At 41.4% G+C, this 26,138-nt stretch overlaps 1 protein-coding gene across 1 annotated transcript; it reads right to left on the bottom strand.

Moving 5' to 3' along the window:
- Positions 1–12,690: 12,690 nt before the first annotated feature.
- On the bottom strand, positions 12,691–22,114 carry CAPSL (calcyphosine like). The gene is made up of 4 exons (XM_043572318.1): positions 21,858–22,114; positions 18,829–19,006; positions 18,329–18,538; positions 12,691–13,292 (listed from the first exon to the last, which is right to left on the bottom strand). The coding sequence occupies exons 1-4, from the start codon at positions 22,112–22,114 to the stop codon at positions 13,191–13,193; spliced, it is 747 nt and encodes a 248-aa protein (XP_043428253.1). The 3' UTR covers positions 12,691–13,190.
- Positions 22,115–26,138: the final 4,024 nt, after the last annotated feature.

The following is a 26,138-nucleotide window of genomic DNA, read 5'->3' as shown; positions in this document are numbered from 1 at the left end:
CCTCCATGACTACTGCCAAATCTCCACCTCCCCAAGTCCCCCATTGAATCTCAGTCCTCCTCATTCCCAGCAGATGTTTTTGCCTTTGCTTTGAGAAAACTGGGCCATGACTCTTTTTCTTCTCTTTCTATTTCCATCTACAAGCTCCCAAATTCCCATAAATCCTTAACAACTGTTCTCCCAGTCAAAGGAGAAGATGCCCCTCTGTCAGTAGAAGACCAAATCAACCATTAAGTTCTTTATTCCATCTTTCCCTCCTACTCCAGAACTTTGCCCCTTCAGTCATCTGATATCTCTTGTACCTTTGCTTTTTTCATTACATTCACTGGCTCTTCAAGATTTTCCTATCCATCCAGACCAACACCCTGAACTTTAGAATCATGTCTAATAATTTGAACTTCCACAAGTAAATATATCATATGTCTTTTGTTCAAGGTTAAATCCCCAGCACCTAAGATATTACTCACTGATAATACTGAATATTTTCTCAGTAAATACTTGTTGGTTTAATGGATGAATATCCAACTTCCTGTTGGATTCCTCACTTAGATATCCACAGATATCTCGAAAGTGAGTTCTTCATCTACCCCATTAGTAGCTTCTCAAAGTTGTCATTTCCCAAGTATGATATAGAAGCTGCCATAATTCAATGGACTTAAGAGACCTTGAAAAACAGTAGATGTCTCAAGGATAGCCTGTATGAGCTGAGATTATATCCTGCCCCTCCCCTGCATGCCAGATCTAAGAACCATAGAAAAACCTTAAGTGGAAGTCCCAGGAAAGACTTAAGCTACATTTTCTGCCAGCCATCTTGAATGGAGGAATGCTCCAAGTCTGAAAGTCTATTAGAGAAAATAAAGTAAAATTTCTTATACATCTGACTGGCAGACTGTCATATAAAGACACATATATACTCAGTAAAAGAGGAATAGAATAATGAAAGAGGAAGTCAATCTGGTTAGAAGATTGTGGAAAGCTTTGTAAAGACTTTATCTTTTGAATTGGGCCTTGAGATTTGAGCCAGTTTAGCAAAGAATCACTCAGCTTGTTACACTGCTTCAACCCCAACTGAGTGTACTGAAAATCAATTCTGGTACTAACCACTCAGAGTTAGGACAGGCCCCTCAAGTGATAGAGGACAGTCTCCAATAAGAATGCTCTTACTTCAGATGTTTACTTCTTACTTCAGGGCTGTTCGCACATCAGTATTAGTCAGAGTTCTCCAGAGAAACAGAACCAATAGTGTGTGTTAATGTAGGCTGGGGGAAGGGGGAGGGGGCGGTGGAGAGGAGACAGAGAGAGAGAGAGAGAGAACTATATATAGATTTACTTTAAGAAAGTGGTTCACATGATTGTGAGGGCTGGAAAGTCCATAGAGCAAGCTGGCAAGCTGGCATCAGGTAAGAGTTGATGAAGTCTTAAGTCTGAATTCTGTGGGGCAGGCTACAAATTCAGGCAGGATTTTTATATTACAGCCTTGAATTTATAGCCACTTGGTTCAAAATGCAGGTTCCTATGACACCCTCAGTTTCAGTAAGTCACTAGCATGACTCCAGAACTCAGAAAAGCATTGCGCTTACTGACAATTACAGTTTCATTATAAAGAATGCAAATCAGGAGGATAAAGAGACATGTAAGGCAAAGTCTGAGAGGAAATGCAGAGTGCTCTCTTCTCTTCTTCTGAAATCATGGGATGTCACACTCCCAGCAAATCAATATGTTCACCAACCAGCAAGTGCCACTGAGACTCAGTATTAAGAGTTTTTATTGGAGTTCCTTACATGGGCATGCTTGATTAAATCATTGTCTGTGAAACTGAACTCAGTCTCCAGAACTCCTCCCCTTTTCAGAGGTGGGCTGGCCCAAAGTTCTAACTCTTTCATCATATGGTACAGCTTTCTGGTGAGCAGTCTCCATCCTGAAACTGTCTAGGTGTTCACTCTGGGTCACCTTGTTAACATAACAAAGACATGCTCTCACTCAGGAAATTTTAGAAGCTCATGCTCCAAGAACCCAGGACAAACACCAGAGAAATTCTTTATGAGAACACACTGTATAACCAAAGCATGGAAAACATGAAGGATGTGATGGGATAGATGTCTGTAAATATATAGGTCAGGACAAATCAGGGAGGCCTTAAATGCCATGCCAAGATATCTTAACTTTTAAATGGGCTTGGGGAGTTACTGAACATCTTTAAGAAATGAAGTGATATGGGTGAACCTGAGGCTTAGGAAAAATCATCTTGGTATCAATGTGAAGGGTGGAGGAAAAGGTAAAAGACTGCAGGTAAGGACTTATCTGGGGACCATTCTGAGTTTGAGGTAAGAGGAACTGAACATGTACAGTGGAGAAGGAGAGAAGGGACACCCTAAAATATAATCAGATGACTCTAAAAAGTGATGCAAAATAATAACACACACTTCTACATAGCTTACTTACCTGGCATCAGGTAAAGTTCTAAGTGCTTTCCATATATTAACTCATTTAATCCTCATCCTGTGGTGTAGTTACTATTATCTCCACTTAACAGGTGAGGAAACTGAGGTTTGAGAAGTCAAGTAATTTGCCCAAGATTATACAGCTAGTAATCCACACAGAGTCAGATTTTAAACCATGCAGACTGGTTCTGGCATTTGAACTCTTAACCATCTTTATTCTGCCTCTTGGAAAGAGAGGGAACAAAGATCCTTGGATTTCTTGCTCATGTAGCTGAAGACGCAGACTGAGATAGAAGCATCCTTGGTGTAAGTAGAAGATGGTGGGGGGAGGTTAATGGAGGGCATGGAAAGGAGTAATGAATTTTATTTTGGATCTGATAATTTCAAGTGAAAGTAACGAACATGTGCAAACGTCTACTACCTGAACTCCTGCAACCAAAAAAAGTAAGATCTCCCCTCCTACCATTTTTAGCAGCTGGTATTATATGTTAGGGCTAATATCTTAATGATATCCTGATTTTTAACTCTACTTGATTCTAAAACTGTTCCCTACAATTTCTATCTGTAATAACAGTCCACTTTAATTATCAATATATAACACTTGCAAACCCCAAAACCTTCCCATGATTTATTAAATCAAGATGATTATTCTGCTGAATTATCTACAGATAAGATCATTCTCTTACAATTTAATTTTCCCCTCCAATATGAAACAAGAAAATTGCCTCAGTGTTGTCTTAGCATGAATTTCAAGGTCAGGAATAGAGCCATAAAAGCCCAAGTGACAAGACTCGCTAAGTGGGAAATCATTACCAGATACGGTTGTAGAAGTTGTTTTCTTGGTTGTTAACATGGTTAAAGATAGAAAGACCTCCATTCCATACTCCTTCAACCTGGAAAATATCTTATTCCGCATGGGTTACTGAGACCACCAAGCATGCCTCCCTAAGAAAATGGAAGGCAATGGGGACTGCTGTTTTAAGTGGCAGAGACAGCTAATAGTCCACTAAAATTTGTATTGACCTTATGTTAGATATATTTTCACCAGCAAGGAGATTCCCTGACCAGGACTACGCTTCCCAGCCTCCCCTGCATTTCTATGTAATCATGTGACTAGTTATCATCAAATGAAATGCCAGCAGAAGAGAGGGTGTCCCTTCCAGACCACAGCTTTTCAGAAAGTTGTTCAGTCTCCTCTATACACTCTTGTTCTTCAGGCACATGAATATCATTGACTACAAAACCCTGGAAAAACAGCCGAACTACAAAATGGAGGAATCTTGCAACCCAGAATCACTACACAGAGGAAAGCTGTTCATCGACCACAAACAGTTGGTACATAATACTGCTTCATGAATGAAAACTAAATATCCATTGTTTGAACTTTTATAAATTTTAGGGTTTGTTTTCCACATCAAACATTACCCTAACATGCCATAGTAGTTGAATGGCTTGGCATTCCAGTTTTAGCAACGATTGCTATGAGCTTGCTCAGTGTAGTCCCTCTTGAGCAACAACCTACTCTTGGTGGACTGACACATTCAGATCCTTGAAGCTGGAAGGCTGTGGGACTCAGCCCTGGGCTGTGAGAAATTCTCCAATTAGAATGTCACCACACAAGGTCTCTTGAAAGCGCTATTTCTCTCCTACACATGCCTGCGAGGCACATACATTTTCTTGATGCTTCCTTCATATTTTCAGAACTTCAAGACAAAGAAAGGATGGCTCAGCAGTCAAAAATCACAAATTATGATGGCCAACTAGAGATGGAAAAATAATAAACCATAAGTACTGGAAATATACAGGCTGGTATCTCTATCCATTGTAACTTGAAGTGTTACCTGAAAACCAGAGGCATCAATATCACAGAGAAGCTTGTTAACAAGTTAAAGTTTGAACCCCAATCCAGCCTTCTGAAATAGCATTAGCATTTTAACAAGAGTCTCTGGTGATTTGGGTACTCATTAAATTTCGAGAAGTGGGGCACCTGGGTAGTCAGTTGGTTGAGTGTCTGACTCTTGGTTTAGGCTTAGGTAATGACCTCATGGTTTGTGAGTTTGAGCCCTATGTTGGTCTCTGTACTGACAGGGCAGAGCCTGCTTGGGATTCTTTCTCTCCCTCTCTCTCTCTCTCCCTCCCCCACTTGCACTCTCTCTTTCTCCCAAAATAAATATTTTTAAAAAAATGTTTTTTAAGTTTGAGAAGCACAGCATCAGCCTTTCCTCTCCTCTCCCACTTCATTTCTTCATCTTTTCAAGGTGAAGAGCCTGTGGTTATATGAGTAATCAATTCCCAGCCACTTTTGTTTCCCGAGAAGCAGATATTAGAGGAAGAGAAATGGGTCCGGAAACCTGGTATCACCTGCCTTGTGAAGGAGCCTAAATGTAGGTTCCAAAGATGAATTCCCAAAACATTTTCAAAGTCCTCCTCATCAATTTACCTTAAAGCTCCAGAAAGTATCCAAGGCTTCTTATAAGCCCATCGATTCCCCTGTGCACTGCTTTTCATCCTAATAGGCCAACCCAGGAAGTGATCCCACTCCATGAAAACCCAGCCTTCAACTAAGAGGGCCAACTGAGCTCACCCTCCTTTTGTCCCCAGAATCACTTATGTCCCCGTTCATTCATGTGTGGGAATTTTCTGACTTTAAATCCCTGGATCAAAATATGAAAATAGGGGGGTAAAAAAGCCACTAAATTTCAGAATAAAATAAATTTTATTTGCATTCACCAAGAGACACATTAAAATAAGTAAGCTCAGGATATTTTACACAGTCAGATGTTCCTCCAATCCTTTTATCATCACCTCCTGCTAAAGACTCCAAAGACAACAAATAAGTGAAAGTTGGGGAACCACCTACATGTACACCTATAAGAGAAACAACTATAACAAGAAATACATGATTTCACCTAAGACCCACTTTCCAGCCTCACTCCATGGCTTCCTTTCTTCCTTCTGTTCTTCCTTTCTTTCTGATTTAAATATATATCCTAGGCATTTAAGAATATGGATATGTTCCAGGCAATTAAGTAAGATGACTGAAGATCTATTGCTTTTCATAGGCTAGCTTTTTCAGAAACTTCAGTTTATATCTTATCAAAAATCTATAGCAATGGACTTCTTTCAAAGTCATTCCACTCTCTGAGAGTCCATGATTTCCAAAAGAATTAATAGACAGTGTCATAATCTCCAGGATTTTGTCATCATTAAAATGAAATAGGCGTCGGTGTCAATAGAAGCACTAACACCAGCGTAATAGTTCAAAAATTCTTCTTTTGAAACCTGGTGGGGGGAGGGGGGGATAAAGCAAGGGGAAAAGAAGGAAATGGTGTCAAAACATGTGAGTCTTAGTAGAGCATTTTACATTCTCCCTGAAATGTTTTCTATTGAGTCTGAATTGCCATTGGCAATCAAGAAACTCAGGTAATTGGGGATCAGGGTACCTGGCTTTCCTTTCCCCTCTAAGGTGGGGCATTTGCAAGATTTGCCAGCCCACTGGCCATCATTTTTTTTTTTGCATTAAGATAAAAAAATGTTTAGAACTGTGCTATCCAGTACAGTAGCCACTAGTCACATATGGCTTTTAAATTTAAATTGGTTAAAATTAAACATAATGAAAAATTGAATTCCTCAGTTGAACTAGCCACATTTAAACTGCTCAGTAGCCATATGTGGCTAGTGGCTGACATCTTGGAGAGCACAGATGTAGAATATTTCCATCATCACAGAAGTTTCTATGAGAAAGCACTACTTTAGAGCATCCTTTGTATGATTGCACCTGTGATTATTATTAGTACATTAGGATAGAGAAATTTACAGCATAAATGCACAGAAAAAAAAAGCTCTTTAGGGAAAGTTTAGACTGATCACATAAGTAAGGATAGAACTAGAGAGTGGGGGCACTTTCCAGGATCCTTGGTCACCCAGGAATCCATGATGCCTGGTATTCAATAGCAGAGGGCAAGGAACTAGCCATATAAGAAGTGCTAGAAGGCCAATTTCTCAATTTGGTCAGGATACATGTTAGCATTTCATAGTTGGCCCTGTGCCTCCTATAATGGGAAACGAGAAAGTAAAAGAGCAGGAATCAGCCCCTAGGTTCCATTTCTCTCTCATCCCTCTTAACCACCCCCATTCCTCAATACCAATGCATAGAGTAATTCTATTGCCCACAGTCCTCAGGGCACCAGTCAGAGGCTGAGCATTGTGGGAACTTGCTTGGCCCACTAGACAGAAGTAGTCCAAGGCTGCAAGAAAATGAATGTTAACATAAAATTTCCAAACTCTCATTCTTGGCTGTCAAAATAATGTGGGGTTTTTTTTTGGGGGGGGGGGTGGATTACATTTTGTTCTTTTAAAAACATGAGATGGGGCACCTGGGTGGCGCAGTCGGTTAAGCGTCCGACTTCAGCCAGGTCACGATCTTGCGGTCCGTGAGTTCGAGCCCCGCATCAAGCTCTGGGCTGATGGCTCGGAGCCTGGAGCCTGTTTCCAATTCTGTGTCTCCCTCTCTCTCTGCCCCTCCCCCGTTCATGCTCTGTCTCTCTCTGTCCCAAAAATAAAATAAAAACGTTGAAAAAAAAAATTTTTTAAACATGAGCAAGTACAGTTTGAACAGGGCCTCATCATTTTTAAAGAATAAATTCCATAACCTGAAACTGAAATATCACACACATAACATTTTTAAATGATCCAAAAGCACCATCTAGGAAGTAAACTTTTAAAGAAGCATGATATGTAACATGTTAGCTAATTAAGAAGAAATAGATTTTAGAAAGACCTTAAAACAGAAATAAAAACTAAATGAACTCTTTTAGTACAAGGGTCGTTAATGTTTTCCAGCCTTAAATTGAAGAAATTCTATTAAATCAGAATCATGTTAATGGCAAGGCACGGTATGATAAAATAACAATGACAAAGTTGGTATTATATATTTAAACCATATCTAATTTTGTAACTCAAAAACTTCTCAATTTCTGGTTCCTTGAAGTGATATCCTAACTATTGCTTTTATGACAAATTCTTACTTTCAATGCATATGTAGCTTACTACTATAAGCATGTATAACTTTTTAAACAAAATATTTTAAAATTTATAGCATAAATGTCATGGAAATTGTGCCTTATAAAACATTGTTTTTTCAGCTTCAATTTCTATTTAAAATACAATCAGGATAGGATTTACATATAGGAATGCCTCAATATCTAGAAAATAGTTTGTGTTACGTACAGTTGCATAAATAAAGCTTTGCCATCAAACAATTGGCCTAGGACGGTTTTGAGATATGTGGGAACGTTTTAGGACTAGCCTACTAATGGCATTCATATGCAAATAGATCTCTCCAAGTACCTATAAAACACACATGAACGTAGGTAGGCACAGCTCCTATAATCTTTATATACTGACCTGCTCATTCTCTTTAGTATAGATGAAACAAAAGTAAATTTTCATTCAAACCCTATCTAAATGAACTCAATTAGCAAAGTTAAATTAATGGTGATTTATGGTATTTACTGTGCAGCTTCAAAGATAATCTTAAATAAATGAATGCTGAATGATATTGCTAAATGAGATTTGAGGCATGACTAAGTATGCAATCTGTGGAACAGAATTTAATTTCCAATCCCCCTTGGAAACTAAAAGAATGATCTGGGTCTCATTAAGTCAGTGCCTGACGTTTGGTAATGCCCTGCATTTCTGTTGAACTTTATCCCATCAAGGTGGAAGTGCTTTGAGGCTCCCTATAACCATGGCAAGAGCAAACTACTCTGCCATCTGTCATTTTCTCTCAATTATGGGTTCCTTTCCTGCTCTAAGGCTCTCTCCGAGCACTGATTGTCATCAGTTCCGCATGTGGCCTAAGTGTTTCTAGGAGACAAGCAACTCAAACCTTTCAAATTGAAGATCGAGATGTTCCCAGAATCAATACCAGTGTCTAAGCACCAAATTTTAAGGTTGGTAAAAAAAAAAAAAAAAAGAAAAAGAAAAAGTAACTCAAGTCTTTCATGACAGGATTACAAGCTACATACTCAGGTCTGGCTTCAAATTTCAGGTGCTTGAGCTCTGAGTCACAGGGTCTATCTTAAATTTATTATGGGACCTAGAGCAGAATGAAACTGGAGATGAATGATAGTTACATGGGCAGCGTAATGGGTATGACCCTGTGCATATCTTGGCTATCTGCCACTTGACCCCATGTTGGGAGTGAGAGTGGGAACAGGAAACCCACGGCGCTCACAGGAACTTTGGTGAAACAGAAATTGCATCACCCGTGTTCAATGGCTGTTAGGATTTGTGTAACACTCCAGAGAAACCATAAATAAATTCCACTTATGAAGAGGAAGAAGAATCTAGGACAAAAGAAAATAGACCATTACATTAGGAGATTTTTCTTTCCCTGATACAATATACCTTTCTGGTAGTTGCCAGGTCCATTATCAAAACCTCAGCTAATGGTTGGTGGCTCATAGTTTCAGTGTCTTGCACTCCTAACGAGCACCTTCCACTCTATTCTGCTGAGGGAAGATACTGGCTTTGGCGAAGCAGGTGTGAAAATAAAACAAGAAGGTCATGCTATTCTCAGAGAGGAAGAGCTGCTTCACCACAACCTCTCACCGCACCAACTGAGGTGACAAAAGAACTCTTCTCACACAGCAGTGTTCTCAGAACCCCCATCAATCATTTGTTTATGTTTCTTCCAACAGATTTCACCTGTCATCTGTTTTACAAGACATAATTTTAGGGGATTCATTTAGTGAGCTTTTTTGTGAGAAGAAAAGAACTGGCTATCTCCATCAAGGTTATATAGTTTCCACATCAGCGACCTGGAAGAGTAGGATCATGCTTAGAGACATTGGCTTTCAAAAGGATCAATTATATGAAGATAACATTATATGACAACCTATCAGATCCTGGGCTCCTTTGTTTTTCCTTGAATCATAAGCATTTCTGAAATGTAAAACTTTGCTGCTTCTTTCAACAAGCTCTTGATTTAAAAGAACAGCCTATAATTTCCAAGAAAGCCATTCTATGGACTGAACTGAGAAATTGGAACTGCCATGATTCTCTATGGCCCAGAGAGTTGTGCATAAATCCAAAAGGGTATAGCGCTCAGAGGTGTTAGTAGAATTTCACGAAAGGGGAGCAGAAGGGCACCCACACACCAGCCAAAAATGCATTTGGTTAATTTCATCTCTCCACTTGATTAAACATCAGCAGAACAAATTCCATCTGTTGGGTGCCTAAAGAGGCTTGAATCATTACCTGCTTGTACTCTTGTGGCTCAGTGAGGCAATCCACACTGGCCAAGAGAAGTGAAAGGCAGACACAGTGGTCTGCTTCCAAGAACAGAAGAGTATTTTCCTGACATTGTCTTGATAGATTGTCTACATTCACCAAATTTACTACATGCTCTGCAACACACTGCCATATAAAGGGCTGCAACTGTCTTGGCTTCAGTGCCTATGTTTCCTCTCTGATATCTTAGCTCTGGGCTATTAGTTTGGTTTGAAAGCCAGTGGTTTTATTTACATTCATTCTAGCTCCTTCCTCTATCCCCACAGCCTAGAACAGAACAGGGCACATAGCAGTGACTCAATACATATTTACCAGTGGGATGTATTCAATCTAACACTGTGATGTGACAAAGCCAATCTACAGCCTACTTGAGGGGGGCCCAGCTCTGCCTTAGAAAGCTGCTACTAGGGTATGAAGTGTTACTCCATGCTGCCACCAAACCACCAAGAGCCATACATCAGCCTCCAGGGTGCCATTTGGGTCTGGGAAGAAAAATTCTATCAAGGTTTGAATGTCTATGAATGTCAGAAAATTAGCCGTGCAGAATGACAGGAGGAATTCTTCCCTAGACTACGACACCAACATTTCTTGAATTACTCGCCTGTGCTTCTGAAGGGAACTCAGGCAGGATGTGAACCAGCCCTTGAAGAGAGGGTGAGTTAGGGTCACCCCTCCCTTCCTCCCTAGGGTTGCCTTTAGGGGGAGCTAGAACCCAGATACAGTACTGATATTGGCGGCTTATTCTGAGCAATCACGATTCTCAGAATATTCACATACACTGTTTCTGTTTCAGGAGAAGCTACTAAATTCACCCTCTTATCTTTGGCTTGTATGTTTACTTGCTCTCTGGGGTTCAGACCCAACAGGTAAGGTGCTCCTACGAGTTAGTTTAGAGATTTTTTTATTGTGTTTTATCTTCTGACCTCGGTACTTACTTTTTAATTTGCAAATGGAGTAAAATTTAAATTGTGAAAGTCAAATAAACAAAAACTACATCCAGAAAAGTATTAGCAAATGATTTTTCTTAAATGACTCTTCTCTGTTCCTCCCACTGCTACCAGAAGGAATAGAGTTAAATAATGAGTTAAATTTATAATACAGTTAAATTTATAATAATCGAGTTAAATTTCTGACTAGGCCAGAAATCACAGAGAAGGCTCAAAATAGGAGTGGAGTGATCCTTGATGATCAACTTGCTAGATCTTGTTTACAGGGGTGGAGGGAGGAGGGGGGTAGGGGAGAGGCCCTTGGGGGAATCCTCACTTTTGGGCCCACAACCTGACCTGCTAGAAGAGAGATAACTGAATGTGACCAAACAGACTGTGAGGCACGTGTTATCTAAAATCTGAGAGCATGGCCTGTGCCCCATTTAGACAGGAAGTAAAAATATGACTGGGGGAGACAAAGCTGATAGCTATGGCCTAGTCCTTGTTCAGAATCACATGCTAACTCTATGTCCCCAGTTAAGCAGAGGTATGAGTCATTCCTAGAATCAAAGACACAGATCTATCTAGAGCAGTAGGCTTCAAACTGCCCATGGCCAGGAAACCAGGAACCTCTCCTTAGCCACGACTGGCTAAGTACAGGTTACAGAAAACATGGATATTTTTCTGATATAGCCCATCACAATTTCTACTGGATTTCTGCCTCATTTCTACATATTTCTTCATAATACTTGGCATCTTTCAGCCTTCCAATCTTTATATAAGCCTAGATAATAAATCCAGTAGAAAACCAAACTTGTGTAATTAATTTCTGAAAAACTAGCTTCCCGAAATTTGGGGGTGCTCCCATCCTCAAGAAAAAGGTCACTTTTCCAGTCTGTCATCAGAGTCTGTGGGAGTTTAGCTTCTTGACAACAAGCAAACTGCCATGATTCTCATCTGGAAACACCTGCTCTAAACACAAATTTTAAATCAAAGTATATCTTGATCTAGACTTCCAAGTCTGTGAGATAAAAGTAAACAAGTGAATTAGTACAAAATATGGCAAGTGTGCTTGACCCTAATTCTAGAGCCACTTAAATACATGGGATCTTAACTATTATCCCAATGCATGCCCCCAAGCCAGGGGATGAGTACAGCCAGGGACAGAGGAGACAAAAAAGGATGGCCCTGATAACAAGGCAGGTGGTTATTACCTCCAGCATCACAGCCAAAGGGCTGATCACTGTGTTTTTATCTCTGACCCCAGACATAGAACACATAGAAGGAGAGTGATTGTTTCAACATCTATTTCCTAACAGCTGAAGCTGCCTTTGCTTTGAAGTCTTTCGTGGGGAGATTCTTGCACATTGACGATATAAAGCCAAAGCTTAGAGCTGGAAGGAGAATACTTTGGGCCATAAAGTGTCAAGATGGAACACACTCTTTGGAGTAGGCCTGTGACCCTTGTCTATGTCATACCCCACCCTCTTGTGATGGTGGGAATGTCAACATCATTGGCCCATGGCAGGGAGAGGGGAGATGAACATTCCACCGGACAAAGGTTTGATGATACAATCTGCTCACTCACTAAACAAGAGGTCCCCCATAAAATCTGAGAGCACAGCCCAGCCTCAAATTTTAACCACAGGGATGGTCCTAGCTCTACTGCTCAAGGAAATGGCCTCCCATCTCACAGAAGCTTTAGATGACCCAAAAATGTCATTCTAATCTATTCACCACACCAAGGCTTCCCTAAACCACGGGCAGAGAAACTCAAGATTCAGGTATAAAAATTGAGGCTAATGTGTGTTCTCTTCTGGTACCCAATTTGTAACTGAAGCTCTTAAAGTCAGGGGGGTGCCTGGGTGGCTCAGTCAGTTAGACATCTGACTCTTGGTTTCAGCTCAGGTCATGATCTCACAGTTCATGAGTTTGAGCCCCTCATCTGTCTCCTCTGCGATGATAGCATGGAGTCTGCTTGGGATTGTCTCTCTCTCCCTGTCTCTCTCTGCCCCTCCCCCATTCATGTGTGCTTGTGAGCTCTCTCTCTTTCCCTCTCTCTGTCTCTCTCTTGCCAAATAAATAAATAAACTTAAAGAAAATTTACAGTCAGTCATAAAAACAGATGAATTCTCACACCTAGAAATAGACCATCTAAAAGGATGTGGAGAAAGACTGTGGGTGTGTGAGTGGGAATTACAATTAAAATACTCAAACTTTTATTAATGGCCAAGGAAGGCACCTAATGTTTATTAGACACATGTATGTATCCTAGAGCCTGGCTCTAAGAGCTTTCCGAATCTTATTTTAATTAATTCCTATATTAGAGCTAAGGAAACAGTTTCAGAGAAGTTAAGTCACAGTTAACTACATAGTGTCATGCCTGCCCTAGAAAATGCAGTGTGTGTTGACAGGGAAGAATCACTGGGATGAACATGAAATCAAATGTGATCCTGGTTTGGGGCTGATGTTTAATCATTTGGAGCCATGTGGCTGCACCCAATGCCCTGGTCCCCAGATCCTACATTTAGAGCTTCCAGGCAGTTCTCATCATGATGATGAAATACACATCAGTGTCAATGGATGCGCTCACCCCTGCATAGTAGTTCATAAACTCCTCGGGGGTCACCTGCAGTGGAAAAGTCAGAAACAAAAACATAACTTTGCTTCCCACCACTTCAATGGAAGCATATTTCTAGTACCTATAAATGGGAGGGGAACTTTGGTCAAGGAAGCTTTTTAATGACACAGATCAAGAATAGATCTCAGACAAGAGCAGAGTCAAGCTGAGGATGGCCTTGATGGGTGGCAGAGGGGAAGATGAATAGAAAATCTTGAAAATTTCCACACCAACCTAAATGGAAAGTGAAACATAGGTTCTCGCCTCTCTTTAAGAGCAGGAACCCATCTGTTCGGATCAGTGAGACTGAAATTCAGAGCAAGAAACAAGTTTCTTTAGCTGTAGTTAGTACAGGCTTTCTGTGACACATCAGAAACAACACGGCATGCCCTGGGGTCGAGGCAAGTAATGTGTTACCTTTTAGAAAGTGGAATTCTGTCCTGTGGATAAAGAAATAGATTTATAGTTAAATCCTCCTTAACTTCATGCTTTTTTAAGGTAGAAATTACTCATTCATGGCACAAAGTGAGTGAAAAAAGACGCCCCTCCTCCATGCCCCCTCACACTAGCCTGGGTTCTCTCCCTCCTGTTCTTAGAACTGTCTCTTTGGTATAGCGACCAATGTGTTTTTCCAGGCTAGATTTTATATCACTTTGCTGCTAGAAAGAAGAAACAGGTATCGATCTTATTTTTTAATAGCTGTCGGTGATATGTACACTGCAATTCAACCATAGTAGCTGACAGGATTAGTTGACTCAGAGAAGGAATTGTCTTCCTGTTGGAAGGATCTCTGTGAGCAATCAGTGTAACCCAAAGTACAGCCCTGCTTCCATGGGAGGACACAGACACAACAACAATGGCTGGGAAAATTGTTGTTCTCTAATTAGCCCTCAATTAAAAATTTTTTTAACGTTTATTTATTTTTGAGAGAGCGCGCGCGCGCGCGCGCGCGCACACACACACACACACACACACACACACACACACACACACACAAGAGGGGGAGGGGCAGAGAGAGAGGGAGACACAGAATGCAAAGCAGGCTCCAGGCTCTGAGGTGTCAGCACAGAGCCCCATGCGGGGCTCAAACTCACAAGCCTTGATATCATGACCTGAGCCAAAGTCGGCTCCTTAACCAACTGAGCCACTGAGGCACCCCTAGTCAGCCCTCAATTTTAAATGTCATGAAAGATTAAAAACATCAAAAAGTGAAATCCATAAATAATTCAAAACCCCCCTTCCAGAGTGCCTACTTATGTCTTCTAATAATCATATGAGCTGATCGACCCACTTGCCTTTTTTACTGTAATCATAAGTAAACAGAGAAAAAAAAAGTCAGGGGACGAAATTTCTCTCCCTGTACTTACCCCCTGCCCCACCACCCACAAAATAGTAAAAAGCAGAAGGAAGAAAGTCATTGGACTGAACTAATAGTTGAGCTGGGCTTTTCGATGGTCTGGAAGTAGAAATAAATATGTGCATAGCTTTTGTTAAAATTAGAATACCATTAGTGTTCTCCTTTCTTCAATTTCTTTACGTATGTCCTCCTTTGCATTTCCCAGTTATCCAGCATTAAACCTTCCAGAAGTCAGATTACATAAAACCAGACATCAGAGCTAATATATTTGATCATTTCAGAAAAGGCCATCAGTTATTCTTAGTGAAGTGTTTGCTTGTTTCCTGAGACTCAATTTATACTCAGAATAGCCTGAATGACAAATCCTATAATTTCCCCAAGTTTTCCCTCATTGTAGTAAATTAATTTTCAGTCATAATAACTACTCCTACTTAACTATTTTGTTTGACATTAGTAAAATGGAGAGAATGGACACCTCTGCTTTTGATCAGCCTATGCTACCATGAATTGACAGAATATTCGTTATATAATGGAGAAGGTCCTGAATGGGAGCGTTGGAAATATTTGAGTCATGGTACAGAACACAGTACCTTTTTCTCTGTTTCAGACTGATTAGAAAAATCATAAAATAAGTTCAGGTTATTTATATACACTCAGTAATGTATTTAAAATATTTTTGGGGCGCCTGGGTGGCGCAGTCGGTGAAGCGTCCGACTTCAGCCAGGTCACGATCTCGCGGTCCGTGGGTTCGAGCCCCGCGTCAGGCTCTGGGCTGATGGCTCAGAGCCTGGAGCCTGCTTCCGATTCTGTGTCTCCCTCTCTCTCTGCCCCTCCCCCATTCATGCTCTGTCTCTCTCTGTCCCAAAAATAAATAAATGTTGAAAAAAAAATTTTTTTTAATATTTTTAATTATTAAAAAATTTCTATATGAGAGAAGACTGTAAGACCCATATTTGCTCAAAGGCTAATCTACTTCTGACATCTAAAAAATATATTTGTAATTGTAAAATAACATATATAAATGAAAACTTCCAAACCTAGATATTAAAAAAAGGAAGAAGTGGAGCACCCCAGTGGCACAGTGGGTTAAGAGTCTCACTCTTGATTTTGACTCAGGTCATGATCTCACAGTTCGTGAGTTTGAGCCCCGTGTTGGACTCTGCACTGCCAGTGGTTGGAATTCTCTGTCTTCTTCTCTCTCTGCCCCTCCCCTGCTCACACGCTCTCTCCTTCTCTCTCTAAGTAAATAAACATTTTAAAAAATTAAAAAATAAAAATAAAAAAGTAAGAAATGAAAATCTCACCCAACTAGGGTGGGTTTTAGGGATAGAATTAGAGTGAGGAAGGTTCACTTCATACACGATTTGGTTGCTTTCATACCTCTATCCATATGGCTTCTGGTGTACAGAGGGCTCTGAAGATGGGGTGTGAGGATTATTAACACAGGATCCATTACATCAAAATCCATGACTGCTACAAACTCAGGAGTTTTTATGACTACCTGAGAACTTAGCCCAAACTATTAAAAGTTCACAAATTTCAGCATCATAATGAGTATGCTAAATTTATTGGCTTATTCTAAATTCTGTCTTATTTGGATATCCGCTACATTTTTTAGCCATATATGAGTGCACTGGCTTCAAGCATAGCTAGCTATGCTTCACCATAAGAAATCTTAATGTATAAAACAACTCAATTTGGAAAATCTCACTTAAGAACTAATTCTTCTCTTTATAAAAGAATTTATCGTGGAGTTTGTTTACATCAATATTTCTTTGTGTGTTTAAAATATGATTCAATGAACAAAAGTTTGAATTCCACATCACTTTCCAAAAATATTTTCATTACGTATTTTAAGACCCTTAGTACTATATCCAGTAGATAAGTAGTCAATAAATGATCCAGCTCCATAATTATGCCAAATGAGGTTCATTTGCATATTATATGTAGTAATTAAAAATTACTTCTGAATCTTTTAGAGACAATGATCTCAAATATGAATGTGAATAAGAGCCATCTGGGGTACTTACTAAAACTGTAAGTCCTTGATCCCCACCCAAAAATAATCAGATTCTGTAGTTCTGCAGTACAGCCAGCAATGTACGTTATTAATACGTAGCCTGGATGATGATCATGCACAGTCAGCTGGATATTAACACAGTGTCTGTGATAGTCAGGTGATAGCAAATGCTGTAACTACTAAAAACCCCAATGACCTTTATGAGTATTTGAGAACTTAAGATGGCTTGTTAAAATAAATGTCAAAAGGGACAGAAGTGGGAACTTTAAATCAGCTGAATCATAACAACTGGCTACTTTGACTTGGGGTAGAGAAAAGAGCAGCTGAGGTTTCCCCTGGCAACGAGGAGAAGGAACCACCTGCAGAGAGGAGGAAAGTACACCCTGGGATCTCATGTAGAGGCGGGCTAATTTGGGGAAATGGCAGTTGACTATTTTTCCACTGCCATTTCAGAGATCAAAGACCAGCAATGTTGGAAGAAAACATATGGTTTGGTTCTGTTACTTCTGTCCCTAAGCATTAGGCTCCCCTGAGAATCTAGCCCCCCCCCCCGCCCTTTTTTTAATCCACCTCTCTAATCCTTCAACTAAAATGAAGGGTATTTCTCTGTCCCCAACAGGAAAATGTCAGTAGGAAGGAAAGAAAGGTTGCCTTACTACTCCCCTAACCCCTTGCTAATTAGACTCACTATGAAGTTTCAGGGAAAAAGTTGGGAGAAACTCCCTTAAGAAGGGGAAGCCTTGCTTCCTATTCCTATCATTAATATCTTTTCTTCCTGCCCAGTGCCCCACTACTCCTTCCTGTGTGACACAGGGGTTCTGAGTAACCCTCCCCAGACATCTGCTGGTGCTGACTGTGGACCAAGTAGAACACTCCCTTCCCCATCATCAGGGCCTTTAGGACACCTAAGATCAGAACTGGTTCTGAGTTCAAAAGCCCACTTAAGCCTGTTGATAAAAGACAGATGACATTGTCATCTCAGCCTAGGGAGACAACATCACAGTTGCAGAGATGTAATTCCTTACCCTACCAAGCTATGTGTTCATAACTTGAAGATACCATTAATGGAGATCAGGTGTTTTTAAGTTCACTATAGTTTAGAAATGCAAGTTAATCTCAAGCCTACTCAAGACAAAATCGAAGTAAGTTCTGTTACCTGGCATTCCCTTTACTGAAAGCTTCCCTTAAATGGCATTTCCACACAGCAAAATGTGATAACAAGTGATACTGTAAGGATGAGTGCGAAAAACACTTCAATATCTTGAAATACCTTGTGAATCATGTTCCAAAAAATTAAATCATGGTTTCATTTTGAAGTTAAATAGGCTTTACCCTAGTCGAGTTCATTGGAATATGGCTGGCTAAGTATGGTAAACATAAGTAACCGTGCAATGGAGTGTTAAATCAAAATATTGTGTTCTTCAGATGATGGGTATTTAGCTATATGTGGACCTCTCACCAATATATATATCACATATATATCATATATCACACACACATATATCATCACTTTAGTTGCCAACTTTCTAAATAGTCTCTAAGGAGATATTTTACTCCTATTTATAATGAATATGCTATAAGTACTTTTTAAGGCTTTGGACCTATTTCCTAATTTCAATGACAAATTCAACAGAAGAAACTTCACTTAGGTTAAGCTCTTTTACTTACCAATCCATCTTTGTCATAGGGTGAATCAAAGTTATCCAGAAACTTCCTGAATACTTGTTCTTCGGTCCATTCTCCATTTTGGTACTTAGGATGGTGTTTCGCATTATACACTTCACGAAGATCTTCAATAGTTATAACTCCATCTCCGGTCTTGTCTAACTTCCTAAAAGCTTGCATAATTACCTCTTTCCTGGCTCTAGACATTGGAGGCTAGATAAATAGAAAAAAAAAAAAACACAAACACAGACAACACAAGCAAATGAGCTTTTTTTAATAAGATATATGATGAAATATCTGATTCCTCTCAGTAGTATGAAATTGTGTGCTGTTAAATGACATGCATTATGGTTATTCCAAAAAGTCCCTAAACCTGTTATCAATCTCCTTCCCATCTCCTCCACAGCACAGTAACAACTTCTGAAAACAAAACCTCAAAATAACCAACCCAAACCACGTGAAAGCCAAACTCAGAAGATACACTGATTCATGAGGCCACTTACTCTTAATGTGAGAAGAAATTCATTGAAGTCTATCGTTCCATTTCCATCTTTATCAAACCTCCGGAAGAGCTCTTCTGCCTCTTCCTTTTCCATGACCACAGCATAATCATTTAGTCCTTTCAAAAATTCTTTGAAATCAAGGGTCCGGTTGTTATTGTCATCCATAATTCGAAACACTCTGAAGAAAATGCACACACACATACACACACACACACACACACAGGAAAGAAAAGAACATAGAATAAGATGTAAGCACAAAGATTTAAAAATAAACCACTCTCAATGTTATTCAAAGTAAAATACAGAAGCCCTAGATTCTTGTCTGTACTCTCCTTCCAAAATTGGAGAGCCTCTTCCCAGAATCTCATAAAAGGAAAACCTTAAAAGAAAATGTACTATGTGATTCTAATTCTATGACATTCTGCAAAAGGCAAAACTATACATACAATAAAAAGAAAAAGGAAGGAAGGAAGAGAATAGGTGGAGCAACAGGGAATTTTTAGGACAGAGAAACTATTCTCTATGATGGTGGATACATGATATACTTGCTAAAGCCCAAACTATAATGGTGGATACATGATATACTGGCTAAAGCCCATAGAACTGTAGACTACAAAGAATAAAATTTAATGTATACAAATTTTAAAATAACTATTTAGGAGGTCAGGGGATCCCAGGAAGGAATGCACAGTGACAAGAGAACTCAACTGTATTACAAAAGTTTGAAACAACCTCACTGAAAGGGGGTGGGGGGGGGCCATGGAGTATGAAGGTGCTGACTTAAGTAGCTGTGGAGATGGGAGTCTGTAGGACTAAAGGCAAAAGGAACTGCACATAAGCACTGGACTCTAGTTGATAATAATATTTCCCATGGAGATTTGAGTTAACAATTCTGACATTGCTATAAGGTATACTGGAATTGAACAATTAAGTAAATAGATGGCAGATGGTGGGAGCCAGATTTATCACTGTTGAAATGGGAATTTATAGATAAGCCAGGGGAGGAGGTTAAATGGTCGGATGCATGTGGTAATGGGCTAGAGTTGGAGACATTAGTATGAACTCATGCTTAGCTTAATATAAACACAGATGATTACATATAAAGATATCTATAGATTGTACATATATTTTCACATATACTTTCTTCTTCCGTCAGCTAAGAGAAACTAGAAGTAATACACCAGTAACAACAAGTACATCTAGAGCCTAGATCTTGATTTCTAATGCAATTATCCAATAAAAAGAATCGGGCTTCTTGGAGAAATGTCTGATTCTAGGACTGGGACACGAAATACTCAAGATGAACTTGGAGTATCTTGTACAGAAAGTAAGGAAGCACTCAAAACAAACAAACAAATAAAAAAACTTAACAATGATGGGGATATGTCAAAGGGACATAGGAGCCAACTGAAAGAGCTTCTAAAGCTCAATTTTCTAGAGTTTGAGCAATAAAATAGTGTGAAATTGTAACACAAAGTATAAAATAAATATCCATGAGTCCATATGGGTTTAAATAAATGATTAAATAAATAAATAAATATTATTTAGAAAAGACAAATTTCCCTTGAGTAGAATTCCAAATAAATTATGCACATATGCTCTGTCCTCAAGAAGGGAAGCATACTCCCCACTTCCTAAGTGTGGCTTTGCATGGAGACTTCCTTCCTTCCAGTTCAGTATGGAATGGGGTTGGGGAGGAATGGTAACTTTACATGGGAAAAGCCAGACAAACACTACCTCAGCCAGGTGATCAAGGTCAATACCAATACCGATAAATCATGTTGACAGTATGTATCCTTGACATCGTGTGATGAAAATGGCACTTTATTTTGTGGTCCCATAAAGAGGAAAACTAGGGAGCAGCTTCCACTTGAGTTGAGGAAAGATTGAGGGAAGGGAAAAACTAGTAAAGGGGCCAAGGCAGAGCACACAGTGGAGCAAAAAGCCAAGGATGAGCCAATAGACTGGCTCACATTGGAAGGGCTAGGAGGGGTTGGGGGGTGGGTAGGCAGCAAGAGGGACTCAACTGAGTGGGCCAGTGAGTGGGACAGAGGGCAGTGTTCCTGAGGGGTTTGCACCACGGACAATAACATGGCTCCAGGATGAAAGACGTGGAGGTTGTAGGTTGGGGTGACACAGTATTGAAGAGAAATGGGCCAGTCTTCTCACTGGACTGTGACTACCTGGGCCACCAGGGTCCACATACCCACAGCCTGGGCTTCTGACAGAGCCAGGCTTAGTCTGAGAATTTGAGACTATTAAAAGTGATGTCCCCAATGCTCAGTAAGTTCCTCACTGTAAGTGAAGCTGTCTATAACCTCCACATGTGAGGTCGGATGCCCCTGCTGTGGTGCCCTGTATTTCTCTAACCTACAACATCACCACGGAGATTCTGGTTTTTGTGACAGTCAATTTCCTTAGTCTAAGTCCTGCCTGGGGCCTGGAGAAGCCTTGTTCACCCACAAACATACAAACACCTGGCCCATGGCAGGCATTCCATGCAGTCTGTTAAAAAGAGATCCTGCCAGTTGGAGGCTTACAATCTCTTTTTCCTTGGGTTTCCTGGTCCTGAGGACTTCTCACACTCTCAGAGGGCCAGAGGACAGGTCCTATGGAGTTGGGAGAAGCCCACCTGCAGTGAATATCCCACAGGCAATTCCAGTGCCCCCTGGAGGTCAGCAAGATGTGACTGCCTGAAAGCAACTTCCTCCCTCTTCCAAGCTCGCTTCCATTGTCAGTTTCTAGCAGAGTCCCTCTCCGCATCCTGCTGGGTGTCGCTGGGACCTGGGCACGCCTCTCTCTTCACTTCAAGTTGTCCCAGGGGCTGTGCTCTCATCTCAGACACAGCCTTGCTGAATCTGGGACTAAGAACCAAAAATGGTTACAAGATGCTTCAGAGATCAAGTCTTCCAAACTACATTTTACAAATAGGGAACTGAGACCCTAGGAGAATAAGACTCGGTCAAGGTCACACAGCCAGTATTAGCCTCACCTGGCAGTGTCCTTCCTCCCCATGGCCAGGACCCTACCTGCCAAGACCTTTGATGCCTGCGGAGCCCCTGGCCAGGCACTGCAGTCGGAGTCTTTCAATGGGATCGGTGGCCGTGGTGAGCTTCCTCTTGGACTGGATCGCCATCTCTCGGTCATGACGTGCCGTGCCCGCCATCTGACAGAAGAGTTCACAGCACATTAGCAGAGCTCGGCCTCTCACCTGCTTCTGGCCTACGGGGTGACAGCAGCCTCTCCAAGGAACAGCCTCGAACCTCTCAGAATTCCCAACTTTCATTTAGACCAACTATGTGCTCAGCATATTTCTTACTTACTTGTTTAGTCCAGAGAACATCTGATTTCTCCAGCCTGGACAACAGTTATAAATAAACAGCTTTTCCTAGATACACTTTCATATAGTTGAAACCCTCCTCCTGCCATAAAATAAAAAGTCTTACTTCCCTTTACTCTCCTTTTTGAGTCAACCCTATATGCTTTATTCTCTTATTTAGCATTCTACATGTTCCCCTTTGACTCCACATTTAATATTCTCATCTTTGGTCTAAATATTAACTATTATTGTTTCTGTCTTGACTGAGATTCTCAACACTGCATGATCCCTGCCAGGAACCAGAATGTTTTGATTAACAGACTAGTGTCCATTAACACCTAGATTCTGAGGACAGAAAAGGGTAAATAGACACTAACTGTCTCCTGACAAATAGACATAATATTTATTTTTCTGCAGTTTGGCTTTTGTGATTTAAATATTCAGGAAGAGAAGAGTGGGTGCAGTGAAGCATCCTCTCCTGAGAGGTCCCTGGCCACATACAGACTCCTGCAGTGGGGCTGGAGTTTTCAAAACCTGCACAAGAGTAGAAAGCATACTGGCCTGGGAGCCTGGAGACGCAGCTCCAGGGATGTCTGAGCAAATCTCAAGGTCTCTGGTTTCTCCTCCTCTGTCAAATGGAAGGATTGGATTAAATGATCGGAAAGTTCCTCCCTATTCCAAAAACAACTAATCATCTTACAAGCTCACTGACCAATGTAAATGAGGGACTCTAGAAACTACTTTTTTTTTAATGTGAATTGTGAATGAGGGAGCAATGGTTGAAGGCTATGCAAACACAGCATTCAAGATGCAGAAAGATGGTGTTAGAATGGATCTGCCCTTGGCTTAAGGGCCCCCCATCCCTGGCCAAGTGCTGATATTTCTCCTGAGCGCCACGTTAGGAGGGGATTCTTGTCATCAGAGAAGACAACTCTCAGATTAACGCTCTCTAAAGCTGTTCCTCTCCAATACAAGCTATAAATTCTCCCCAACAAAGATCATATTGTTTAACTTTGGAGGGAGGGAAGCTCAGACTGAAAACAGACCAGAAGAGGTAAGTCAGGGATGTGCGTGCCTGACTGCCTCATTTCCTACAGCACCTCCTAAGAGCCATCTTATGGGTTCCCTCCGCCTAGACCTGCATTCTAATTCACACTATAGAAATGCAAATGTGAGTAATTATTCTCAGTTCTCTTGGACACCAGGGCAAGAAGGAGGCCTTTACCTGTTAGGTCGTGGCCTCTCTATTCCACATTAAGAAGAAATTGCTCTGACCAAAGCTATGTGGATCCTTCTTTGCTCCCTCCAGCACCAGAGGTACAGGTGTGCCAGAATTCCAGATGACCACACGCCACACTTTTGGAGACCTCCCTCTCAGCTCCTGAGGAGCTTTTACCCAGAGTGTTCAGACTCTACTCCAACAATCTCATCCACAGCCCAGATCAACTGCCTTCCTGGCAGCATTCGTGTTCCTCAAACCTGCATTTTCTTGTTACTATTTTGTCACCTGATGCCAAGCTGACGACCCCAGGAGCTTGTTCCCAGCTTCTGGCCCTAAAGCCACCCCCACGGAGTGCTCCAGACACTATCAGAATCTCCTCTTTCTGTACAAAAACATCAGTTCACTCCAGCCACCTCCTGCTCCCTTGCACATCCTCTCCTGAGGTACCTCTTAGTCCTGACCAGAGGCTGCTGGTGGTACCGGCCCCAGCCTCACCCCGCCTCCCTCCACTGGAGCAGGAAAGCAGCAACCCCGTGCCCCCACCATGTGATAAGCATGTGCCCAGTCCTCATGAAAACCCTAGGAGCTGAATTGAAAACAGAAACTCAAACAAATACGCATACGTCATATTCACAGCAGCATTATTCACAATAGCCAAAAGGTAGAAACAACCCAAATGTCCATCCACAAACAAACAGATGAACAAAAGGTGGTTCAACTTGTCTCAGGCCACCAAGTTTCAAATGCATTATTTCCACGTGACCCCAGATTTAGGATCATAGTAACAGTTATTTATCATGAGCTGTTTCCACACTACTGCCTACTCCTTTTGTGTAATAAGTGTAAACTTGACAAATGTGAGAAGAATCTCCTCACTCACTAATTCAACAGATATTTGTTGGGTAGATAGTGTTGGTCAGGTCTGCTAGGTGCTACGAACCTGAAGATGAACAAAGTTCTGTCCCTGTTCCTAGGGAGTCCAGACTTCCCTAGTGGGTAGAGAAAGGGAGGTACACATGGATTATTATGGAACAGTGAGAAAAGTACAATATTAATGCCTAAACAGAGAGCCACAGGAATTGGGGAAGTAGCCTGAGATGTGGGCATCAGGGGGTGAATAGCAATTTGACAGGCAGAGAGTGGGACAAAGCCACTAATGAGAGAAGAGACTACGTACAAAGGCAAGAGAGTAAAAGCATACCACAGAATATTATTCAGTTATAAAAAGGAATGAGGTACTGACACGTGCTACAATGTGGGGGAATGTCAAAAACAGCACACTAAGTGAAAGAAGCCAGATACAAAATGTCACATGGTTGTACGATTCGATTCATTTGAAATATCCAGAATAGTGGAATACGTAGAGACAACACTGCCTGGTCACGGCCAAGGCCTGGGGGAAGGCAGCAATGGGGAGTGACTGCTTAATAGGTATGGGCTTTAATGTTTTGGAACTCGATATGGGTGGTGGTTGCACAACATTATGAATATACAGTATATTTTTAAATGACTAATTTCATGTTATGTAAATTGTATCTCAATTAAAAAAAAACCCTATTAGCTAATCATAACTATGATTTCTATTTCACAGATAAAGCAAGTGGGGAGCAGTCGGTGTGGCTCCCAGGAATTCACACACCATGCGAGACCCTGAGTGACGGTTAGGCAAGGCAGGAAACAGGTTTGGTAAGAACTGGGGGCTTTCAAAGAAGGCACGGATCGGGGAGGGTCTTGGGGAAGAAGAGAGACACTCAGGGCTTCCATAGGCCTGGGCCAGAGTCTGTCCCCAAACGTGTGTCACCAACATCACAGCGTGGCACAAAGTGTGTCCCTGACTGCAGGAGACCCTTCCGGAGCCTTTAAAAGCAGGCATGAGGACAACAGAGGAGGCCCAGCCTTGGCAGGGCAACGGCAGGATCCCTCCTGATGCACGTGGCTGCAGCGCCACCTGGTGTTGGCCCTGCACACTTCCCTGGGCCAGGTACACTTGGTCCATTGTGCCACCAAATGTTTAGTAAGGGCTTAGTTAAAAGGAGGGCACTGGGTTAGACTGTGGAACAGGGAGTAAGAAACACAGTGCTTCCGGGAGTGGGAATTGGCAGGGAGAAACCCACTACTCAGCCACAACAAATCAGAAGGGGGTGCTAACACTGAAGACTTCTCAGAGGAGGTGATGTTTAAGCTTTCATCCTAAAGGAAAGAGTAGTCATCCAGCCCAAGGTCGTACGGGGTGGAAGTAGGAAGGACACTGGGCATTTTCCAAGTACCAAGGCCAAAGCGAAAAAGAAAACGGTATAAATACAGAAACACGGGGCGCCTGGGTGGCGCAGTCGGTTAAGCGTCCAACTTCAGCCAGGTCACGATCTCGCGGTCCGGGAGTTCGATCCCCGCGTTGGGCTCTGGGCTGATGGCTCAGAGCCTGGAGCCTGTTTCCGATTCTGTGTCTCCCTCTCTCTCTGCCCCTCCCTCGTTCATGCTTTGTCTCTCTCTGTCCCCAAAATAAATAAACGTTGAAAAAAAAATTAAAAAAAAATACAGAAACACAAGTATTGTAGTATGACTGATGAAGGGTGGGTGGGTGGTAAGGTGAAGCATTGTGGCAAAAGGAAGGGGGTGTGGGAAGTAGAAAGTCGGAAAAAGACGAAACTGGGCAAGTAAGCAGGCACCAGATCACAAGGAGCCTGGAACACCGTGCTGGGCAGTTTGGATCCTGTACTGAGAGCAACAGAAGATCACAAAGAGCTTCAATGAGGGGGTGACAGTTTGCAA

This window comes from Prionailurus bengalensis, chromosome A1 (genome assembly GCF_016509475.1).
Source record: "Prionailurus bengalensis isolate Pbe53 chromosome A1, Fcat_Pben_1.1_paternal_pri, whole genome shotgun sequence".
Classification (NCBI taxonomy): Eukaryota; Metazoa; Chordata; class Mammalia; order Carnivora; family Felidae; genus Prionailurus; species Prionailurus bengalensis.
This window is presented reverse-complemented; position numbering and strand designations above follow the sequence as displayed.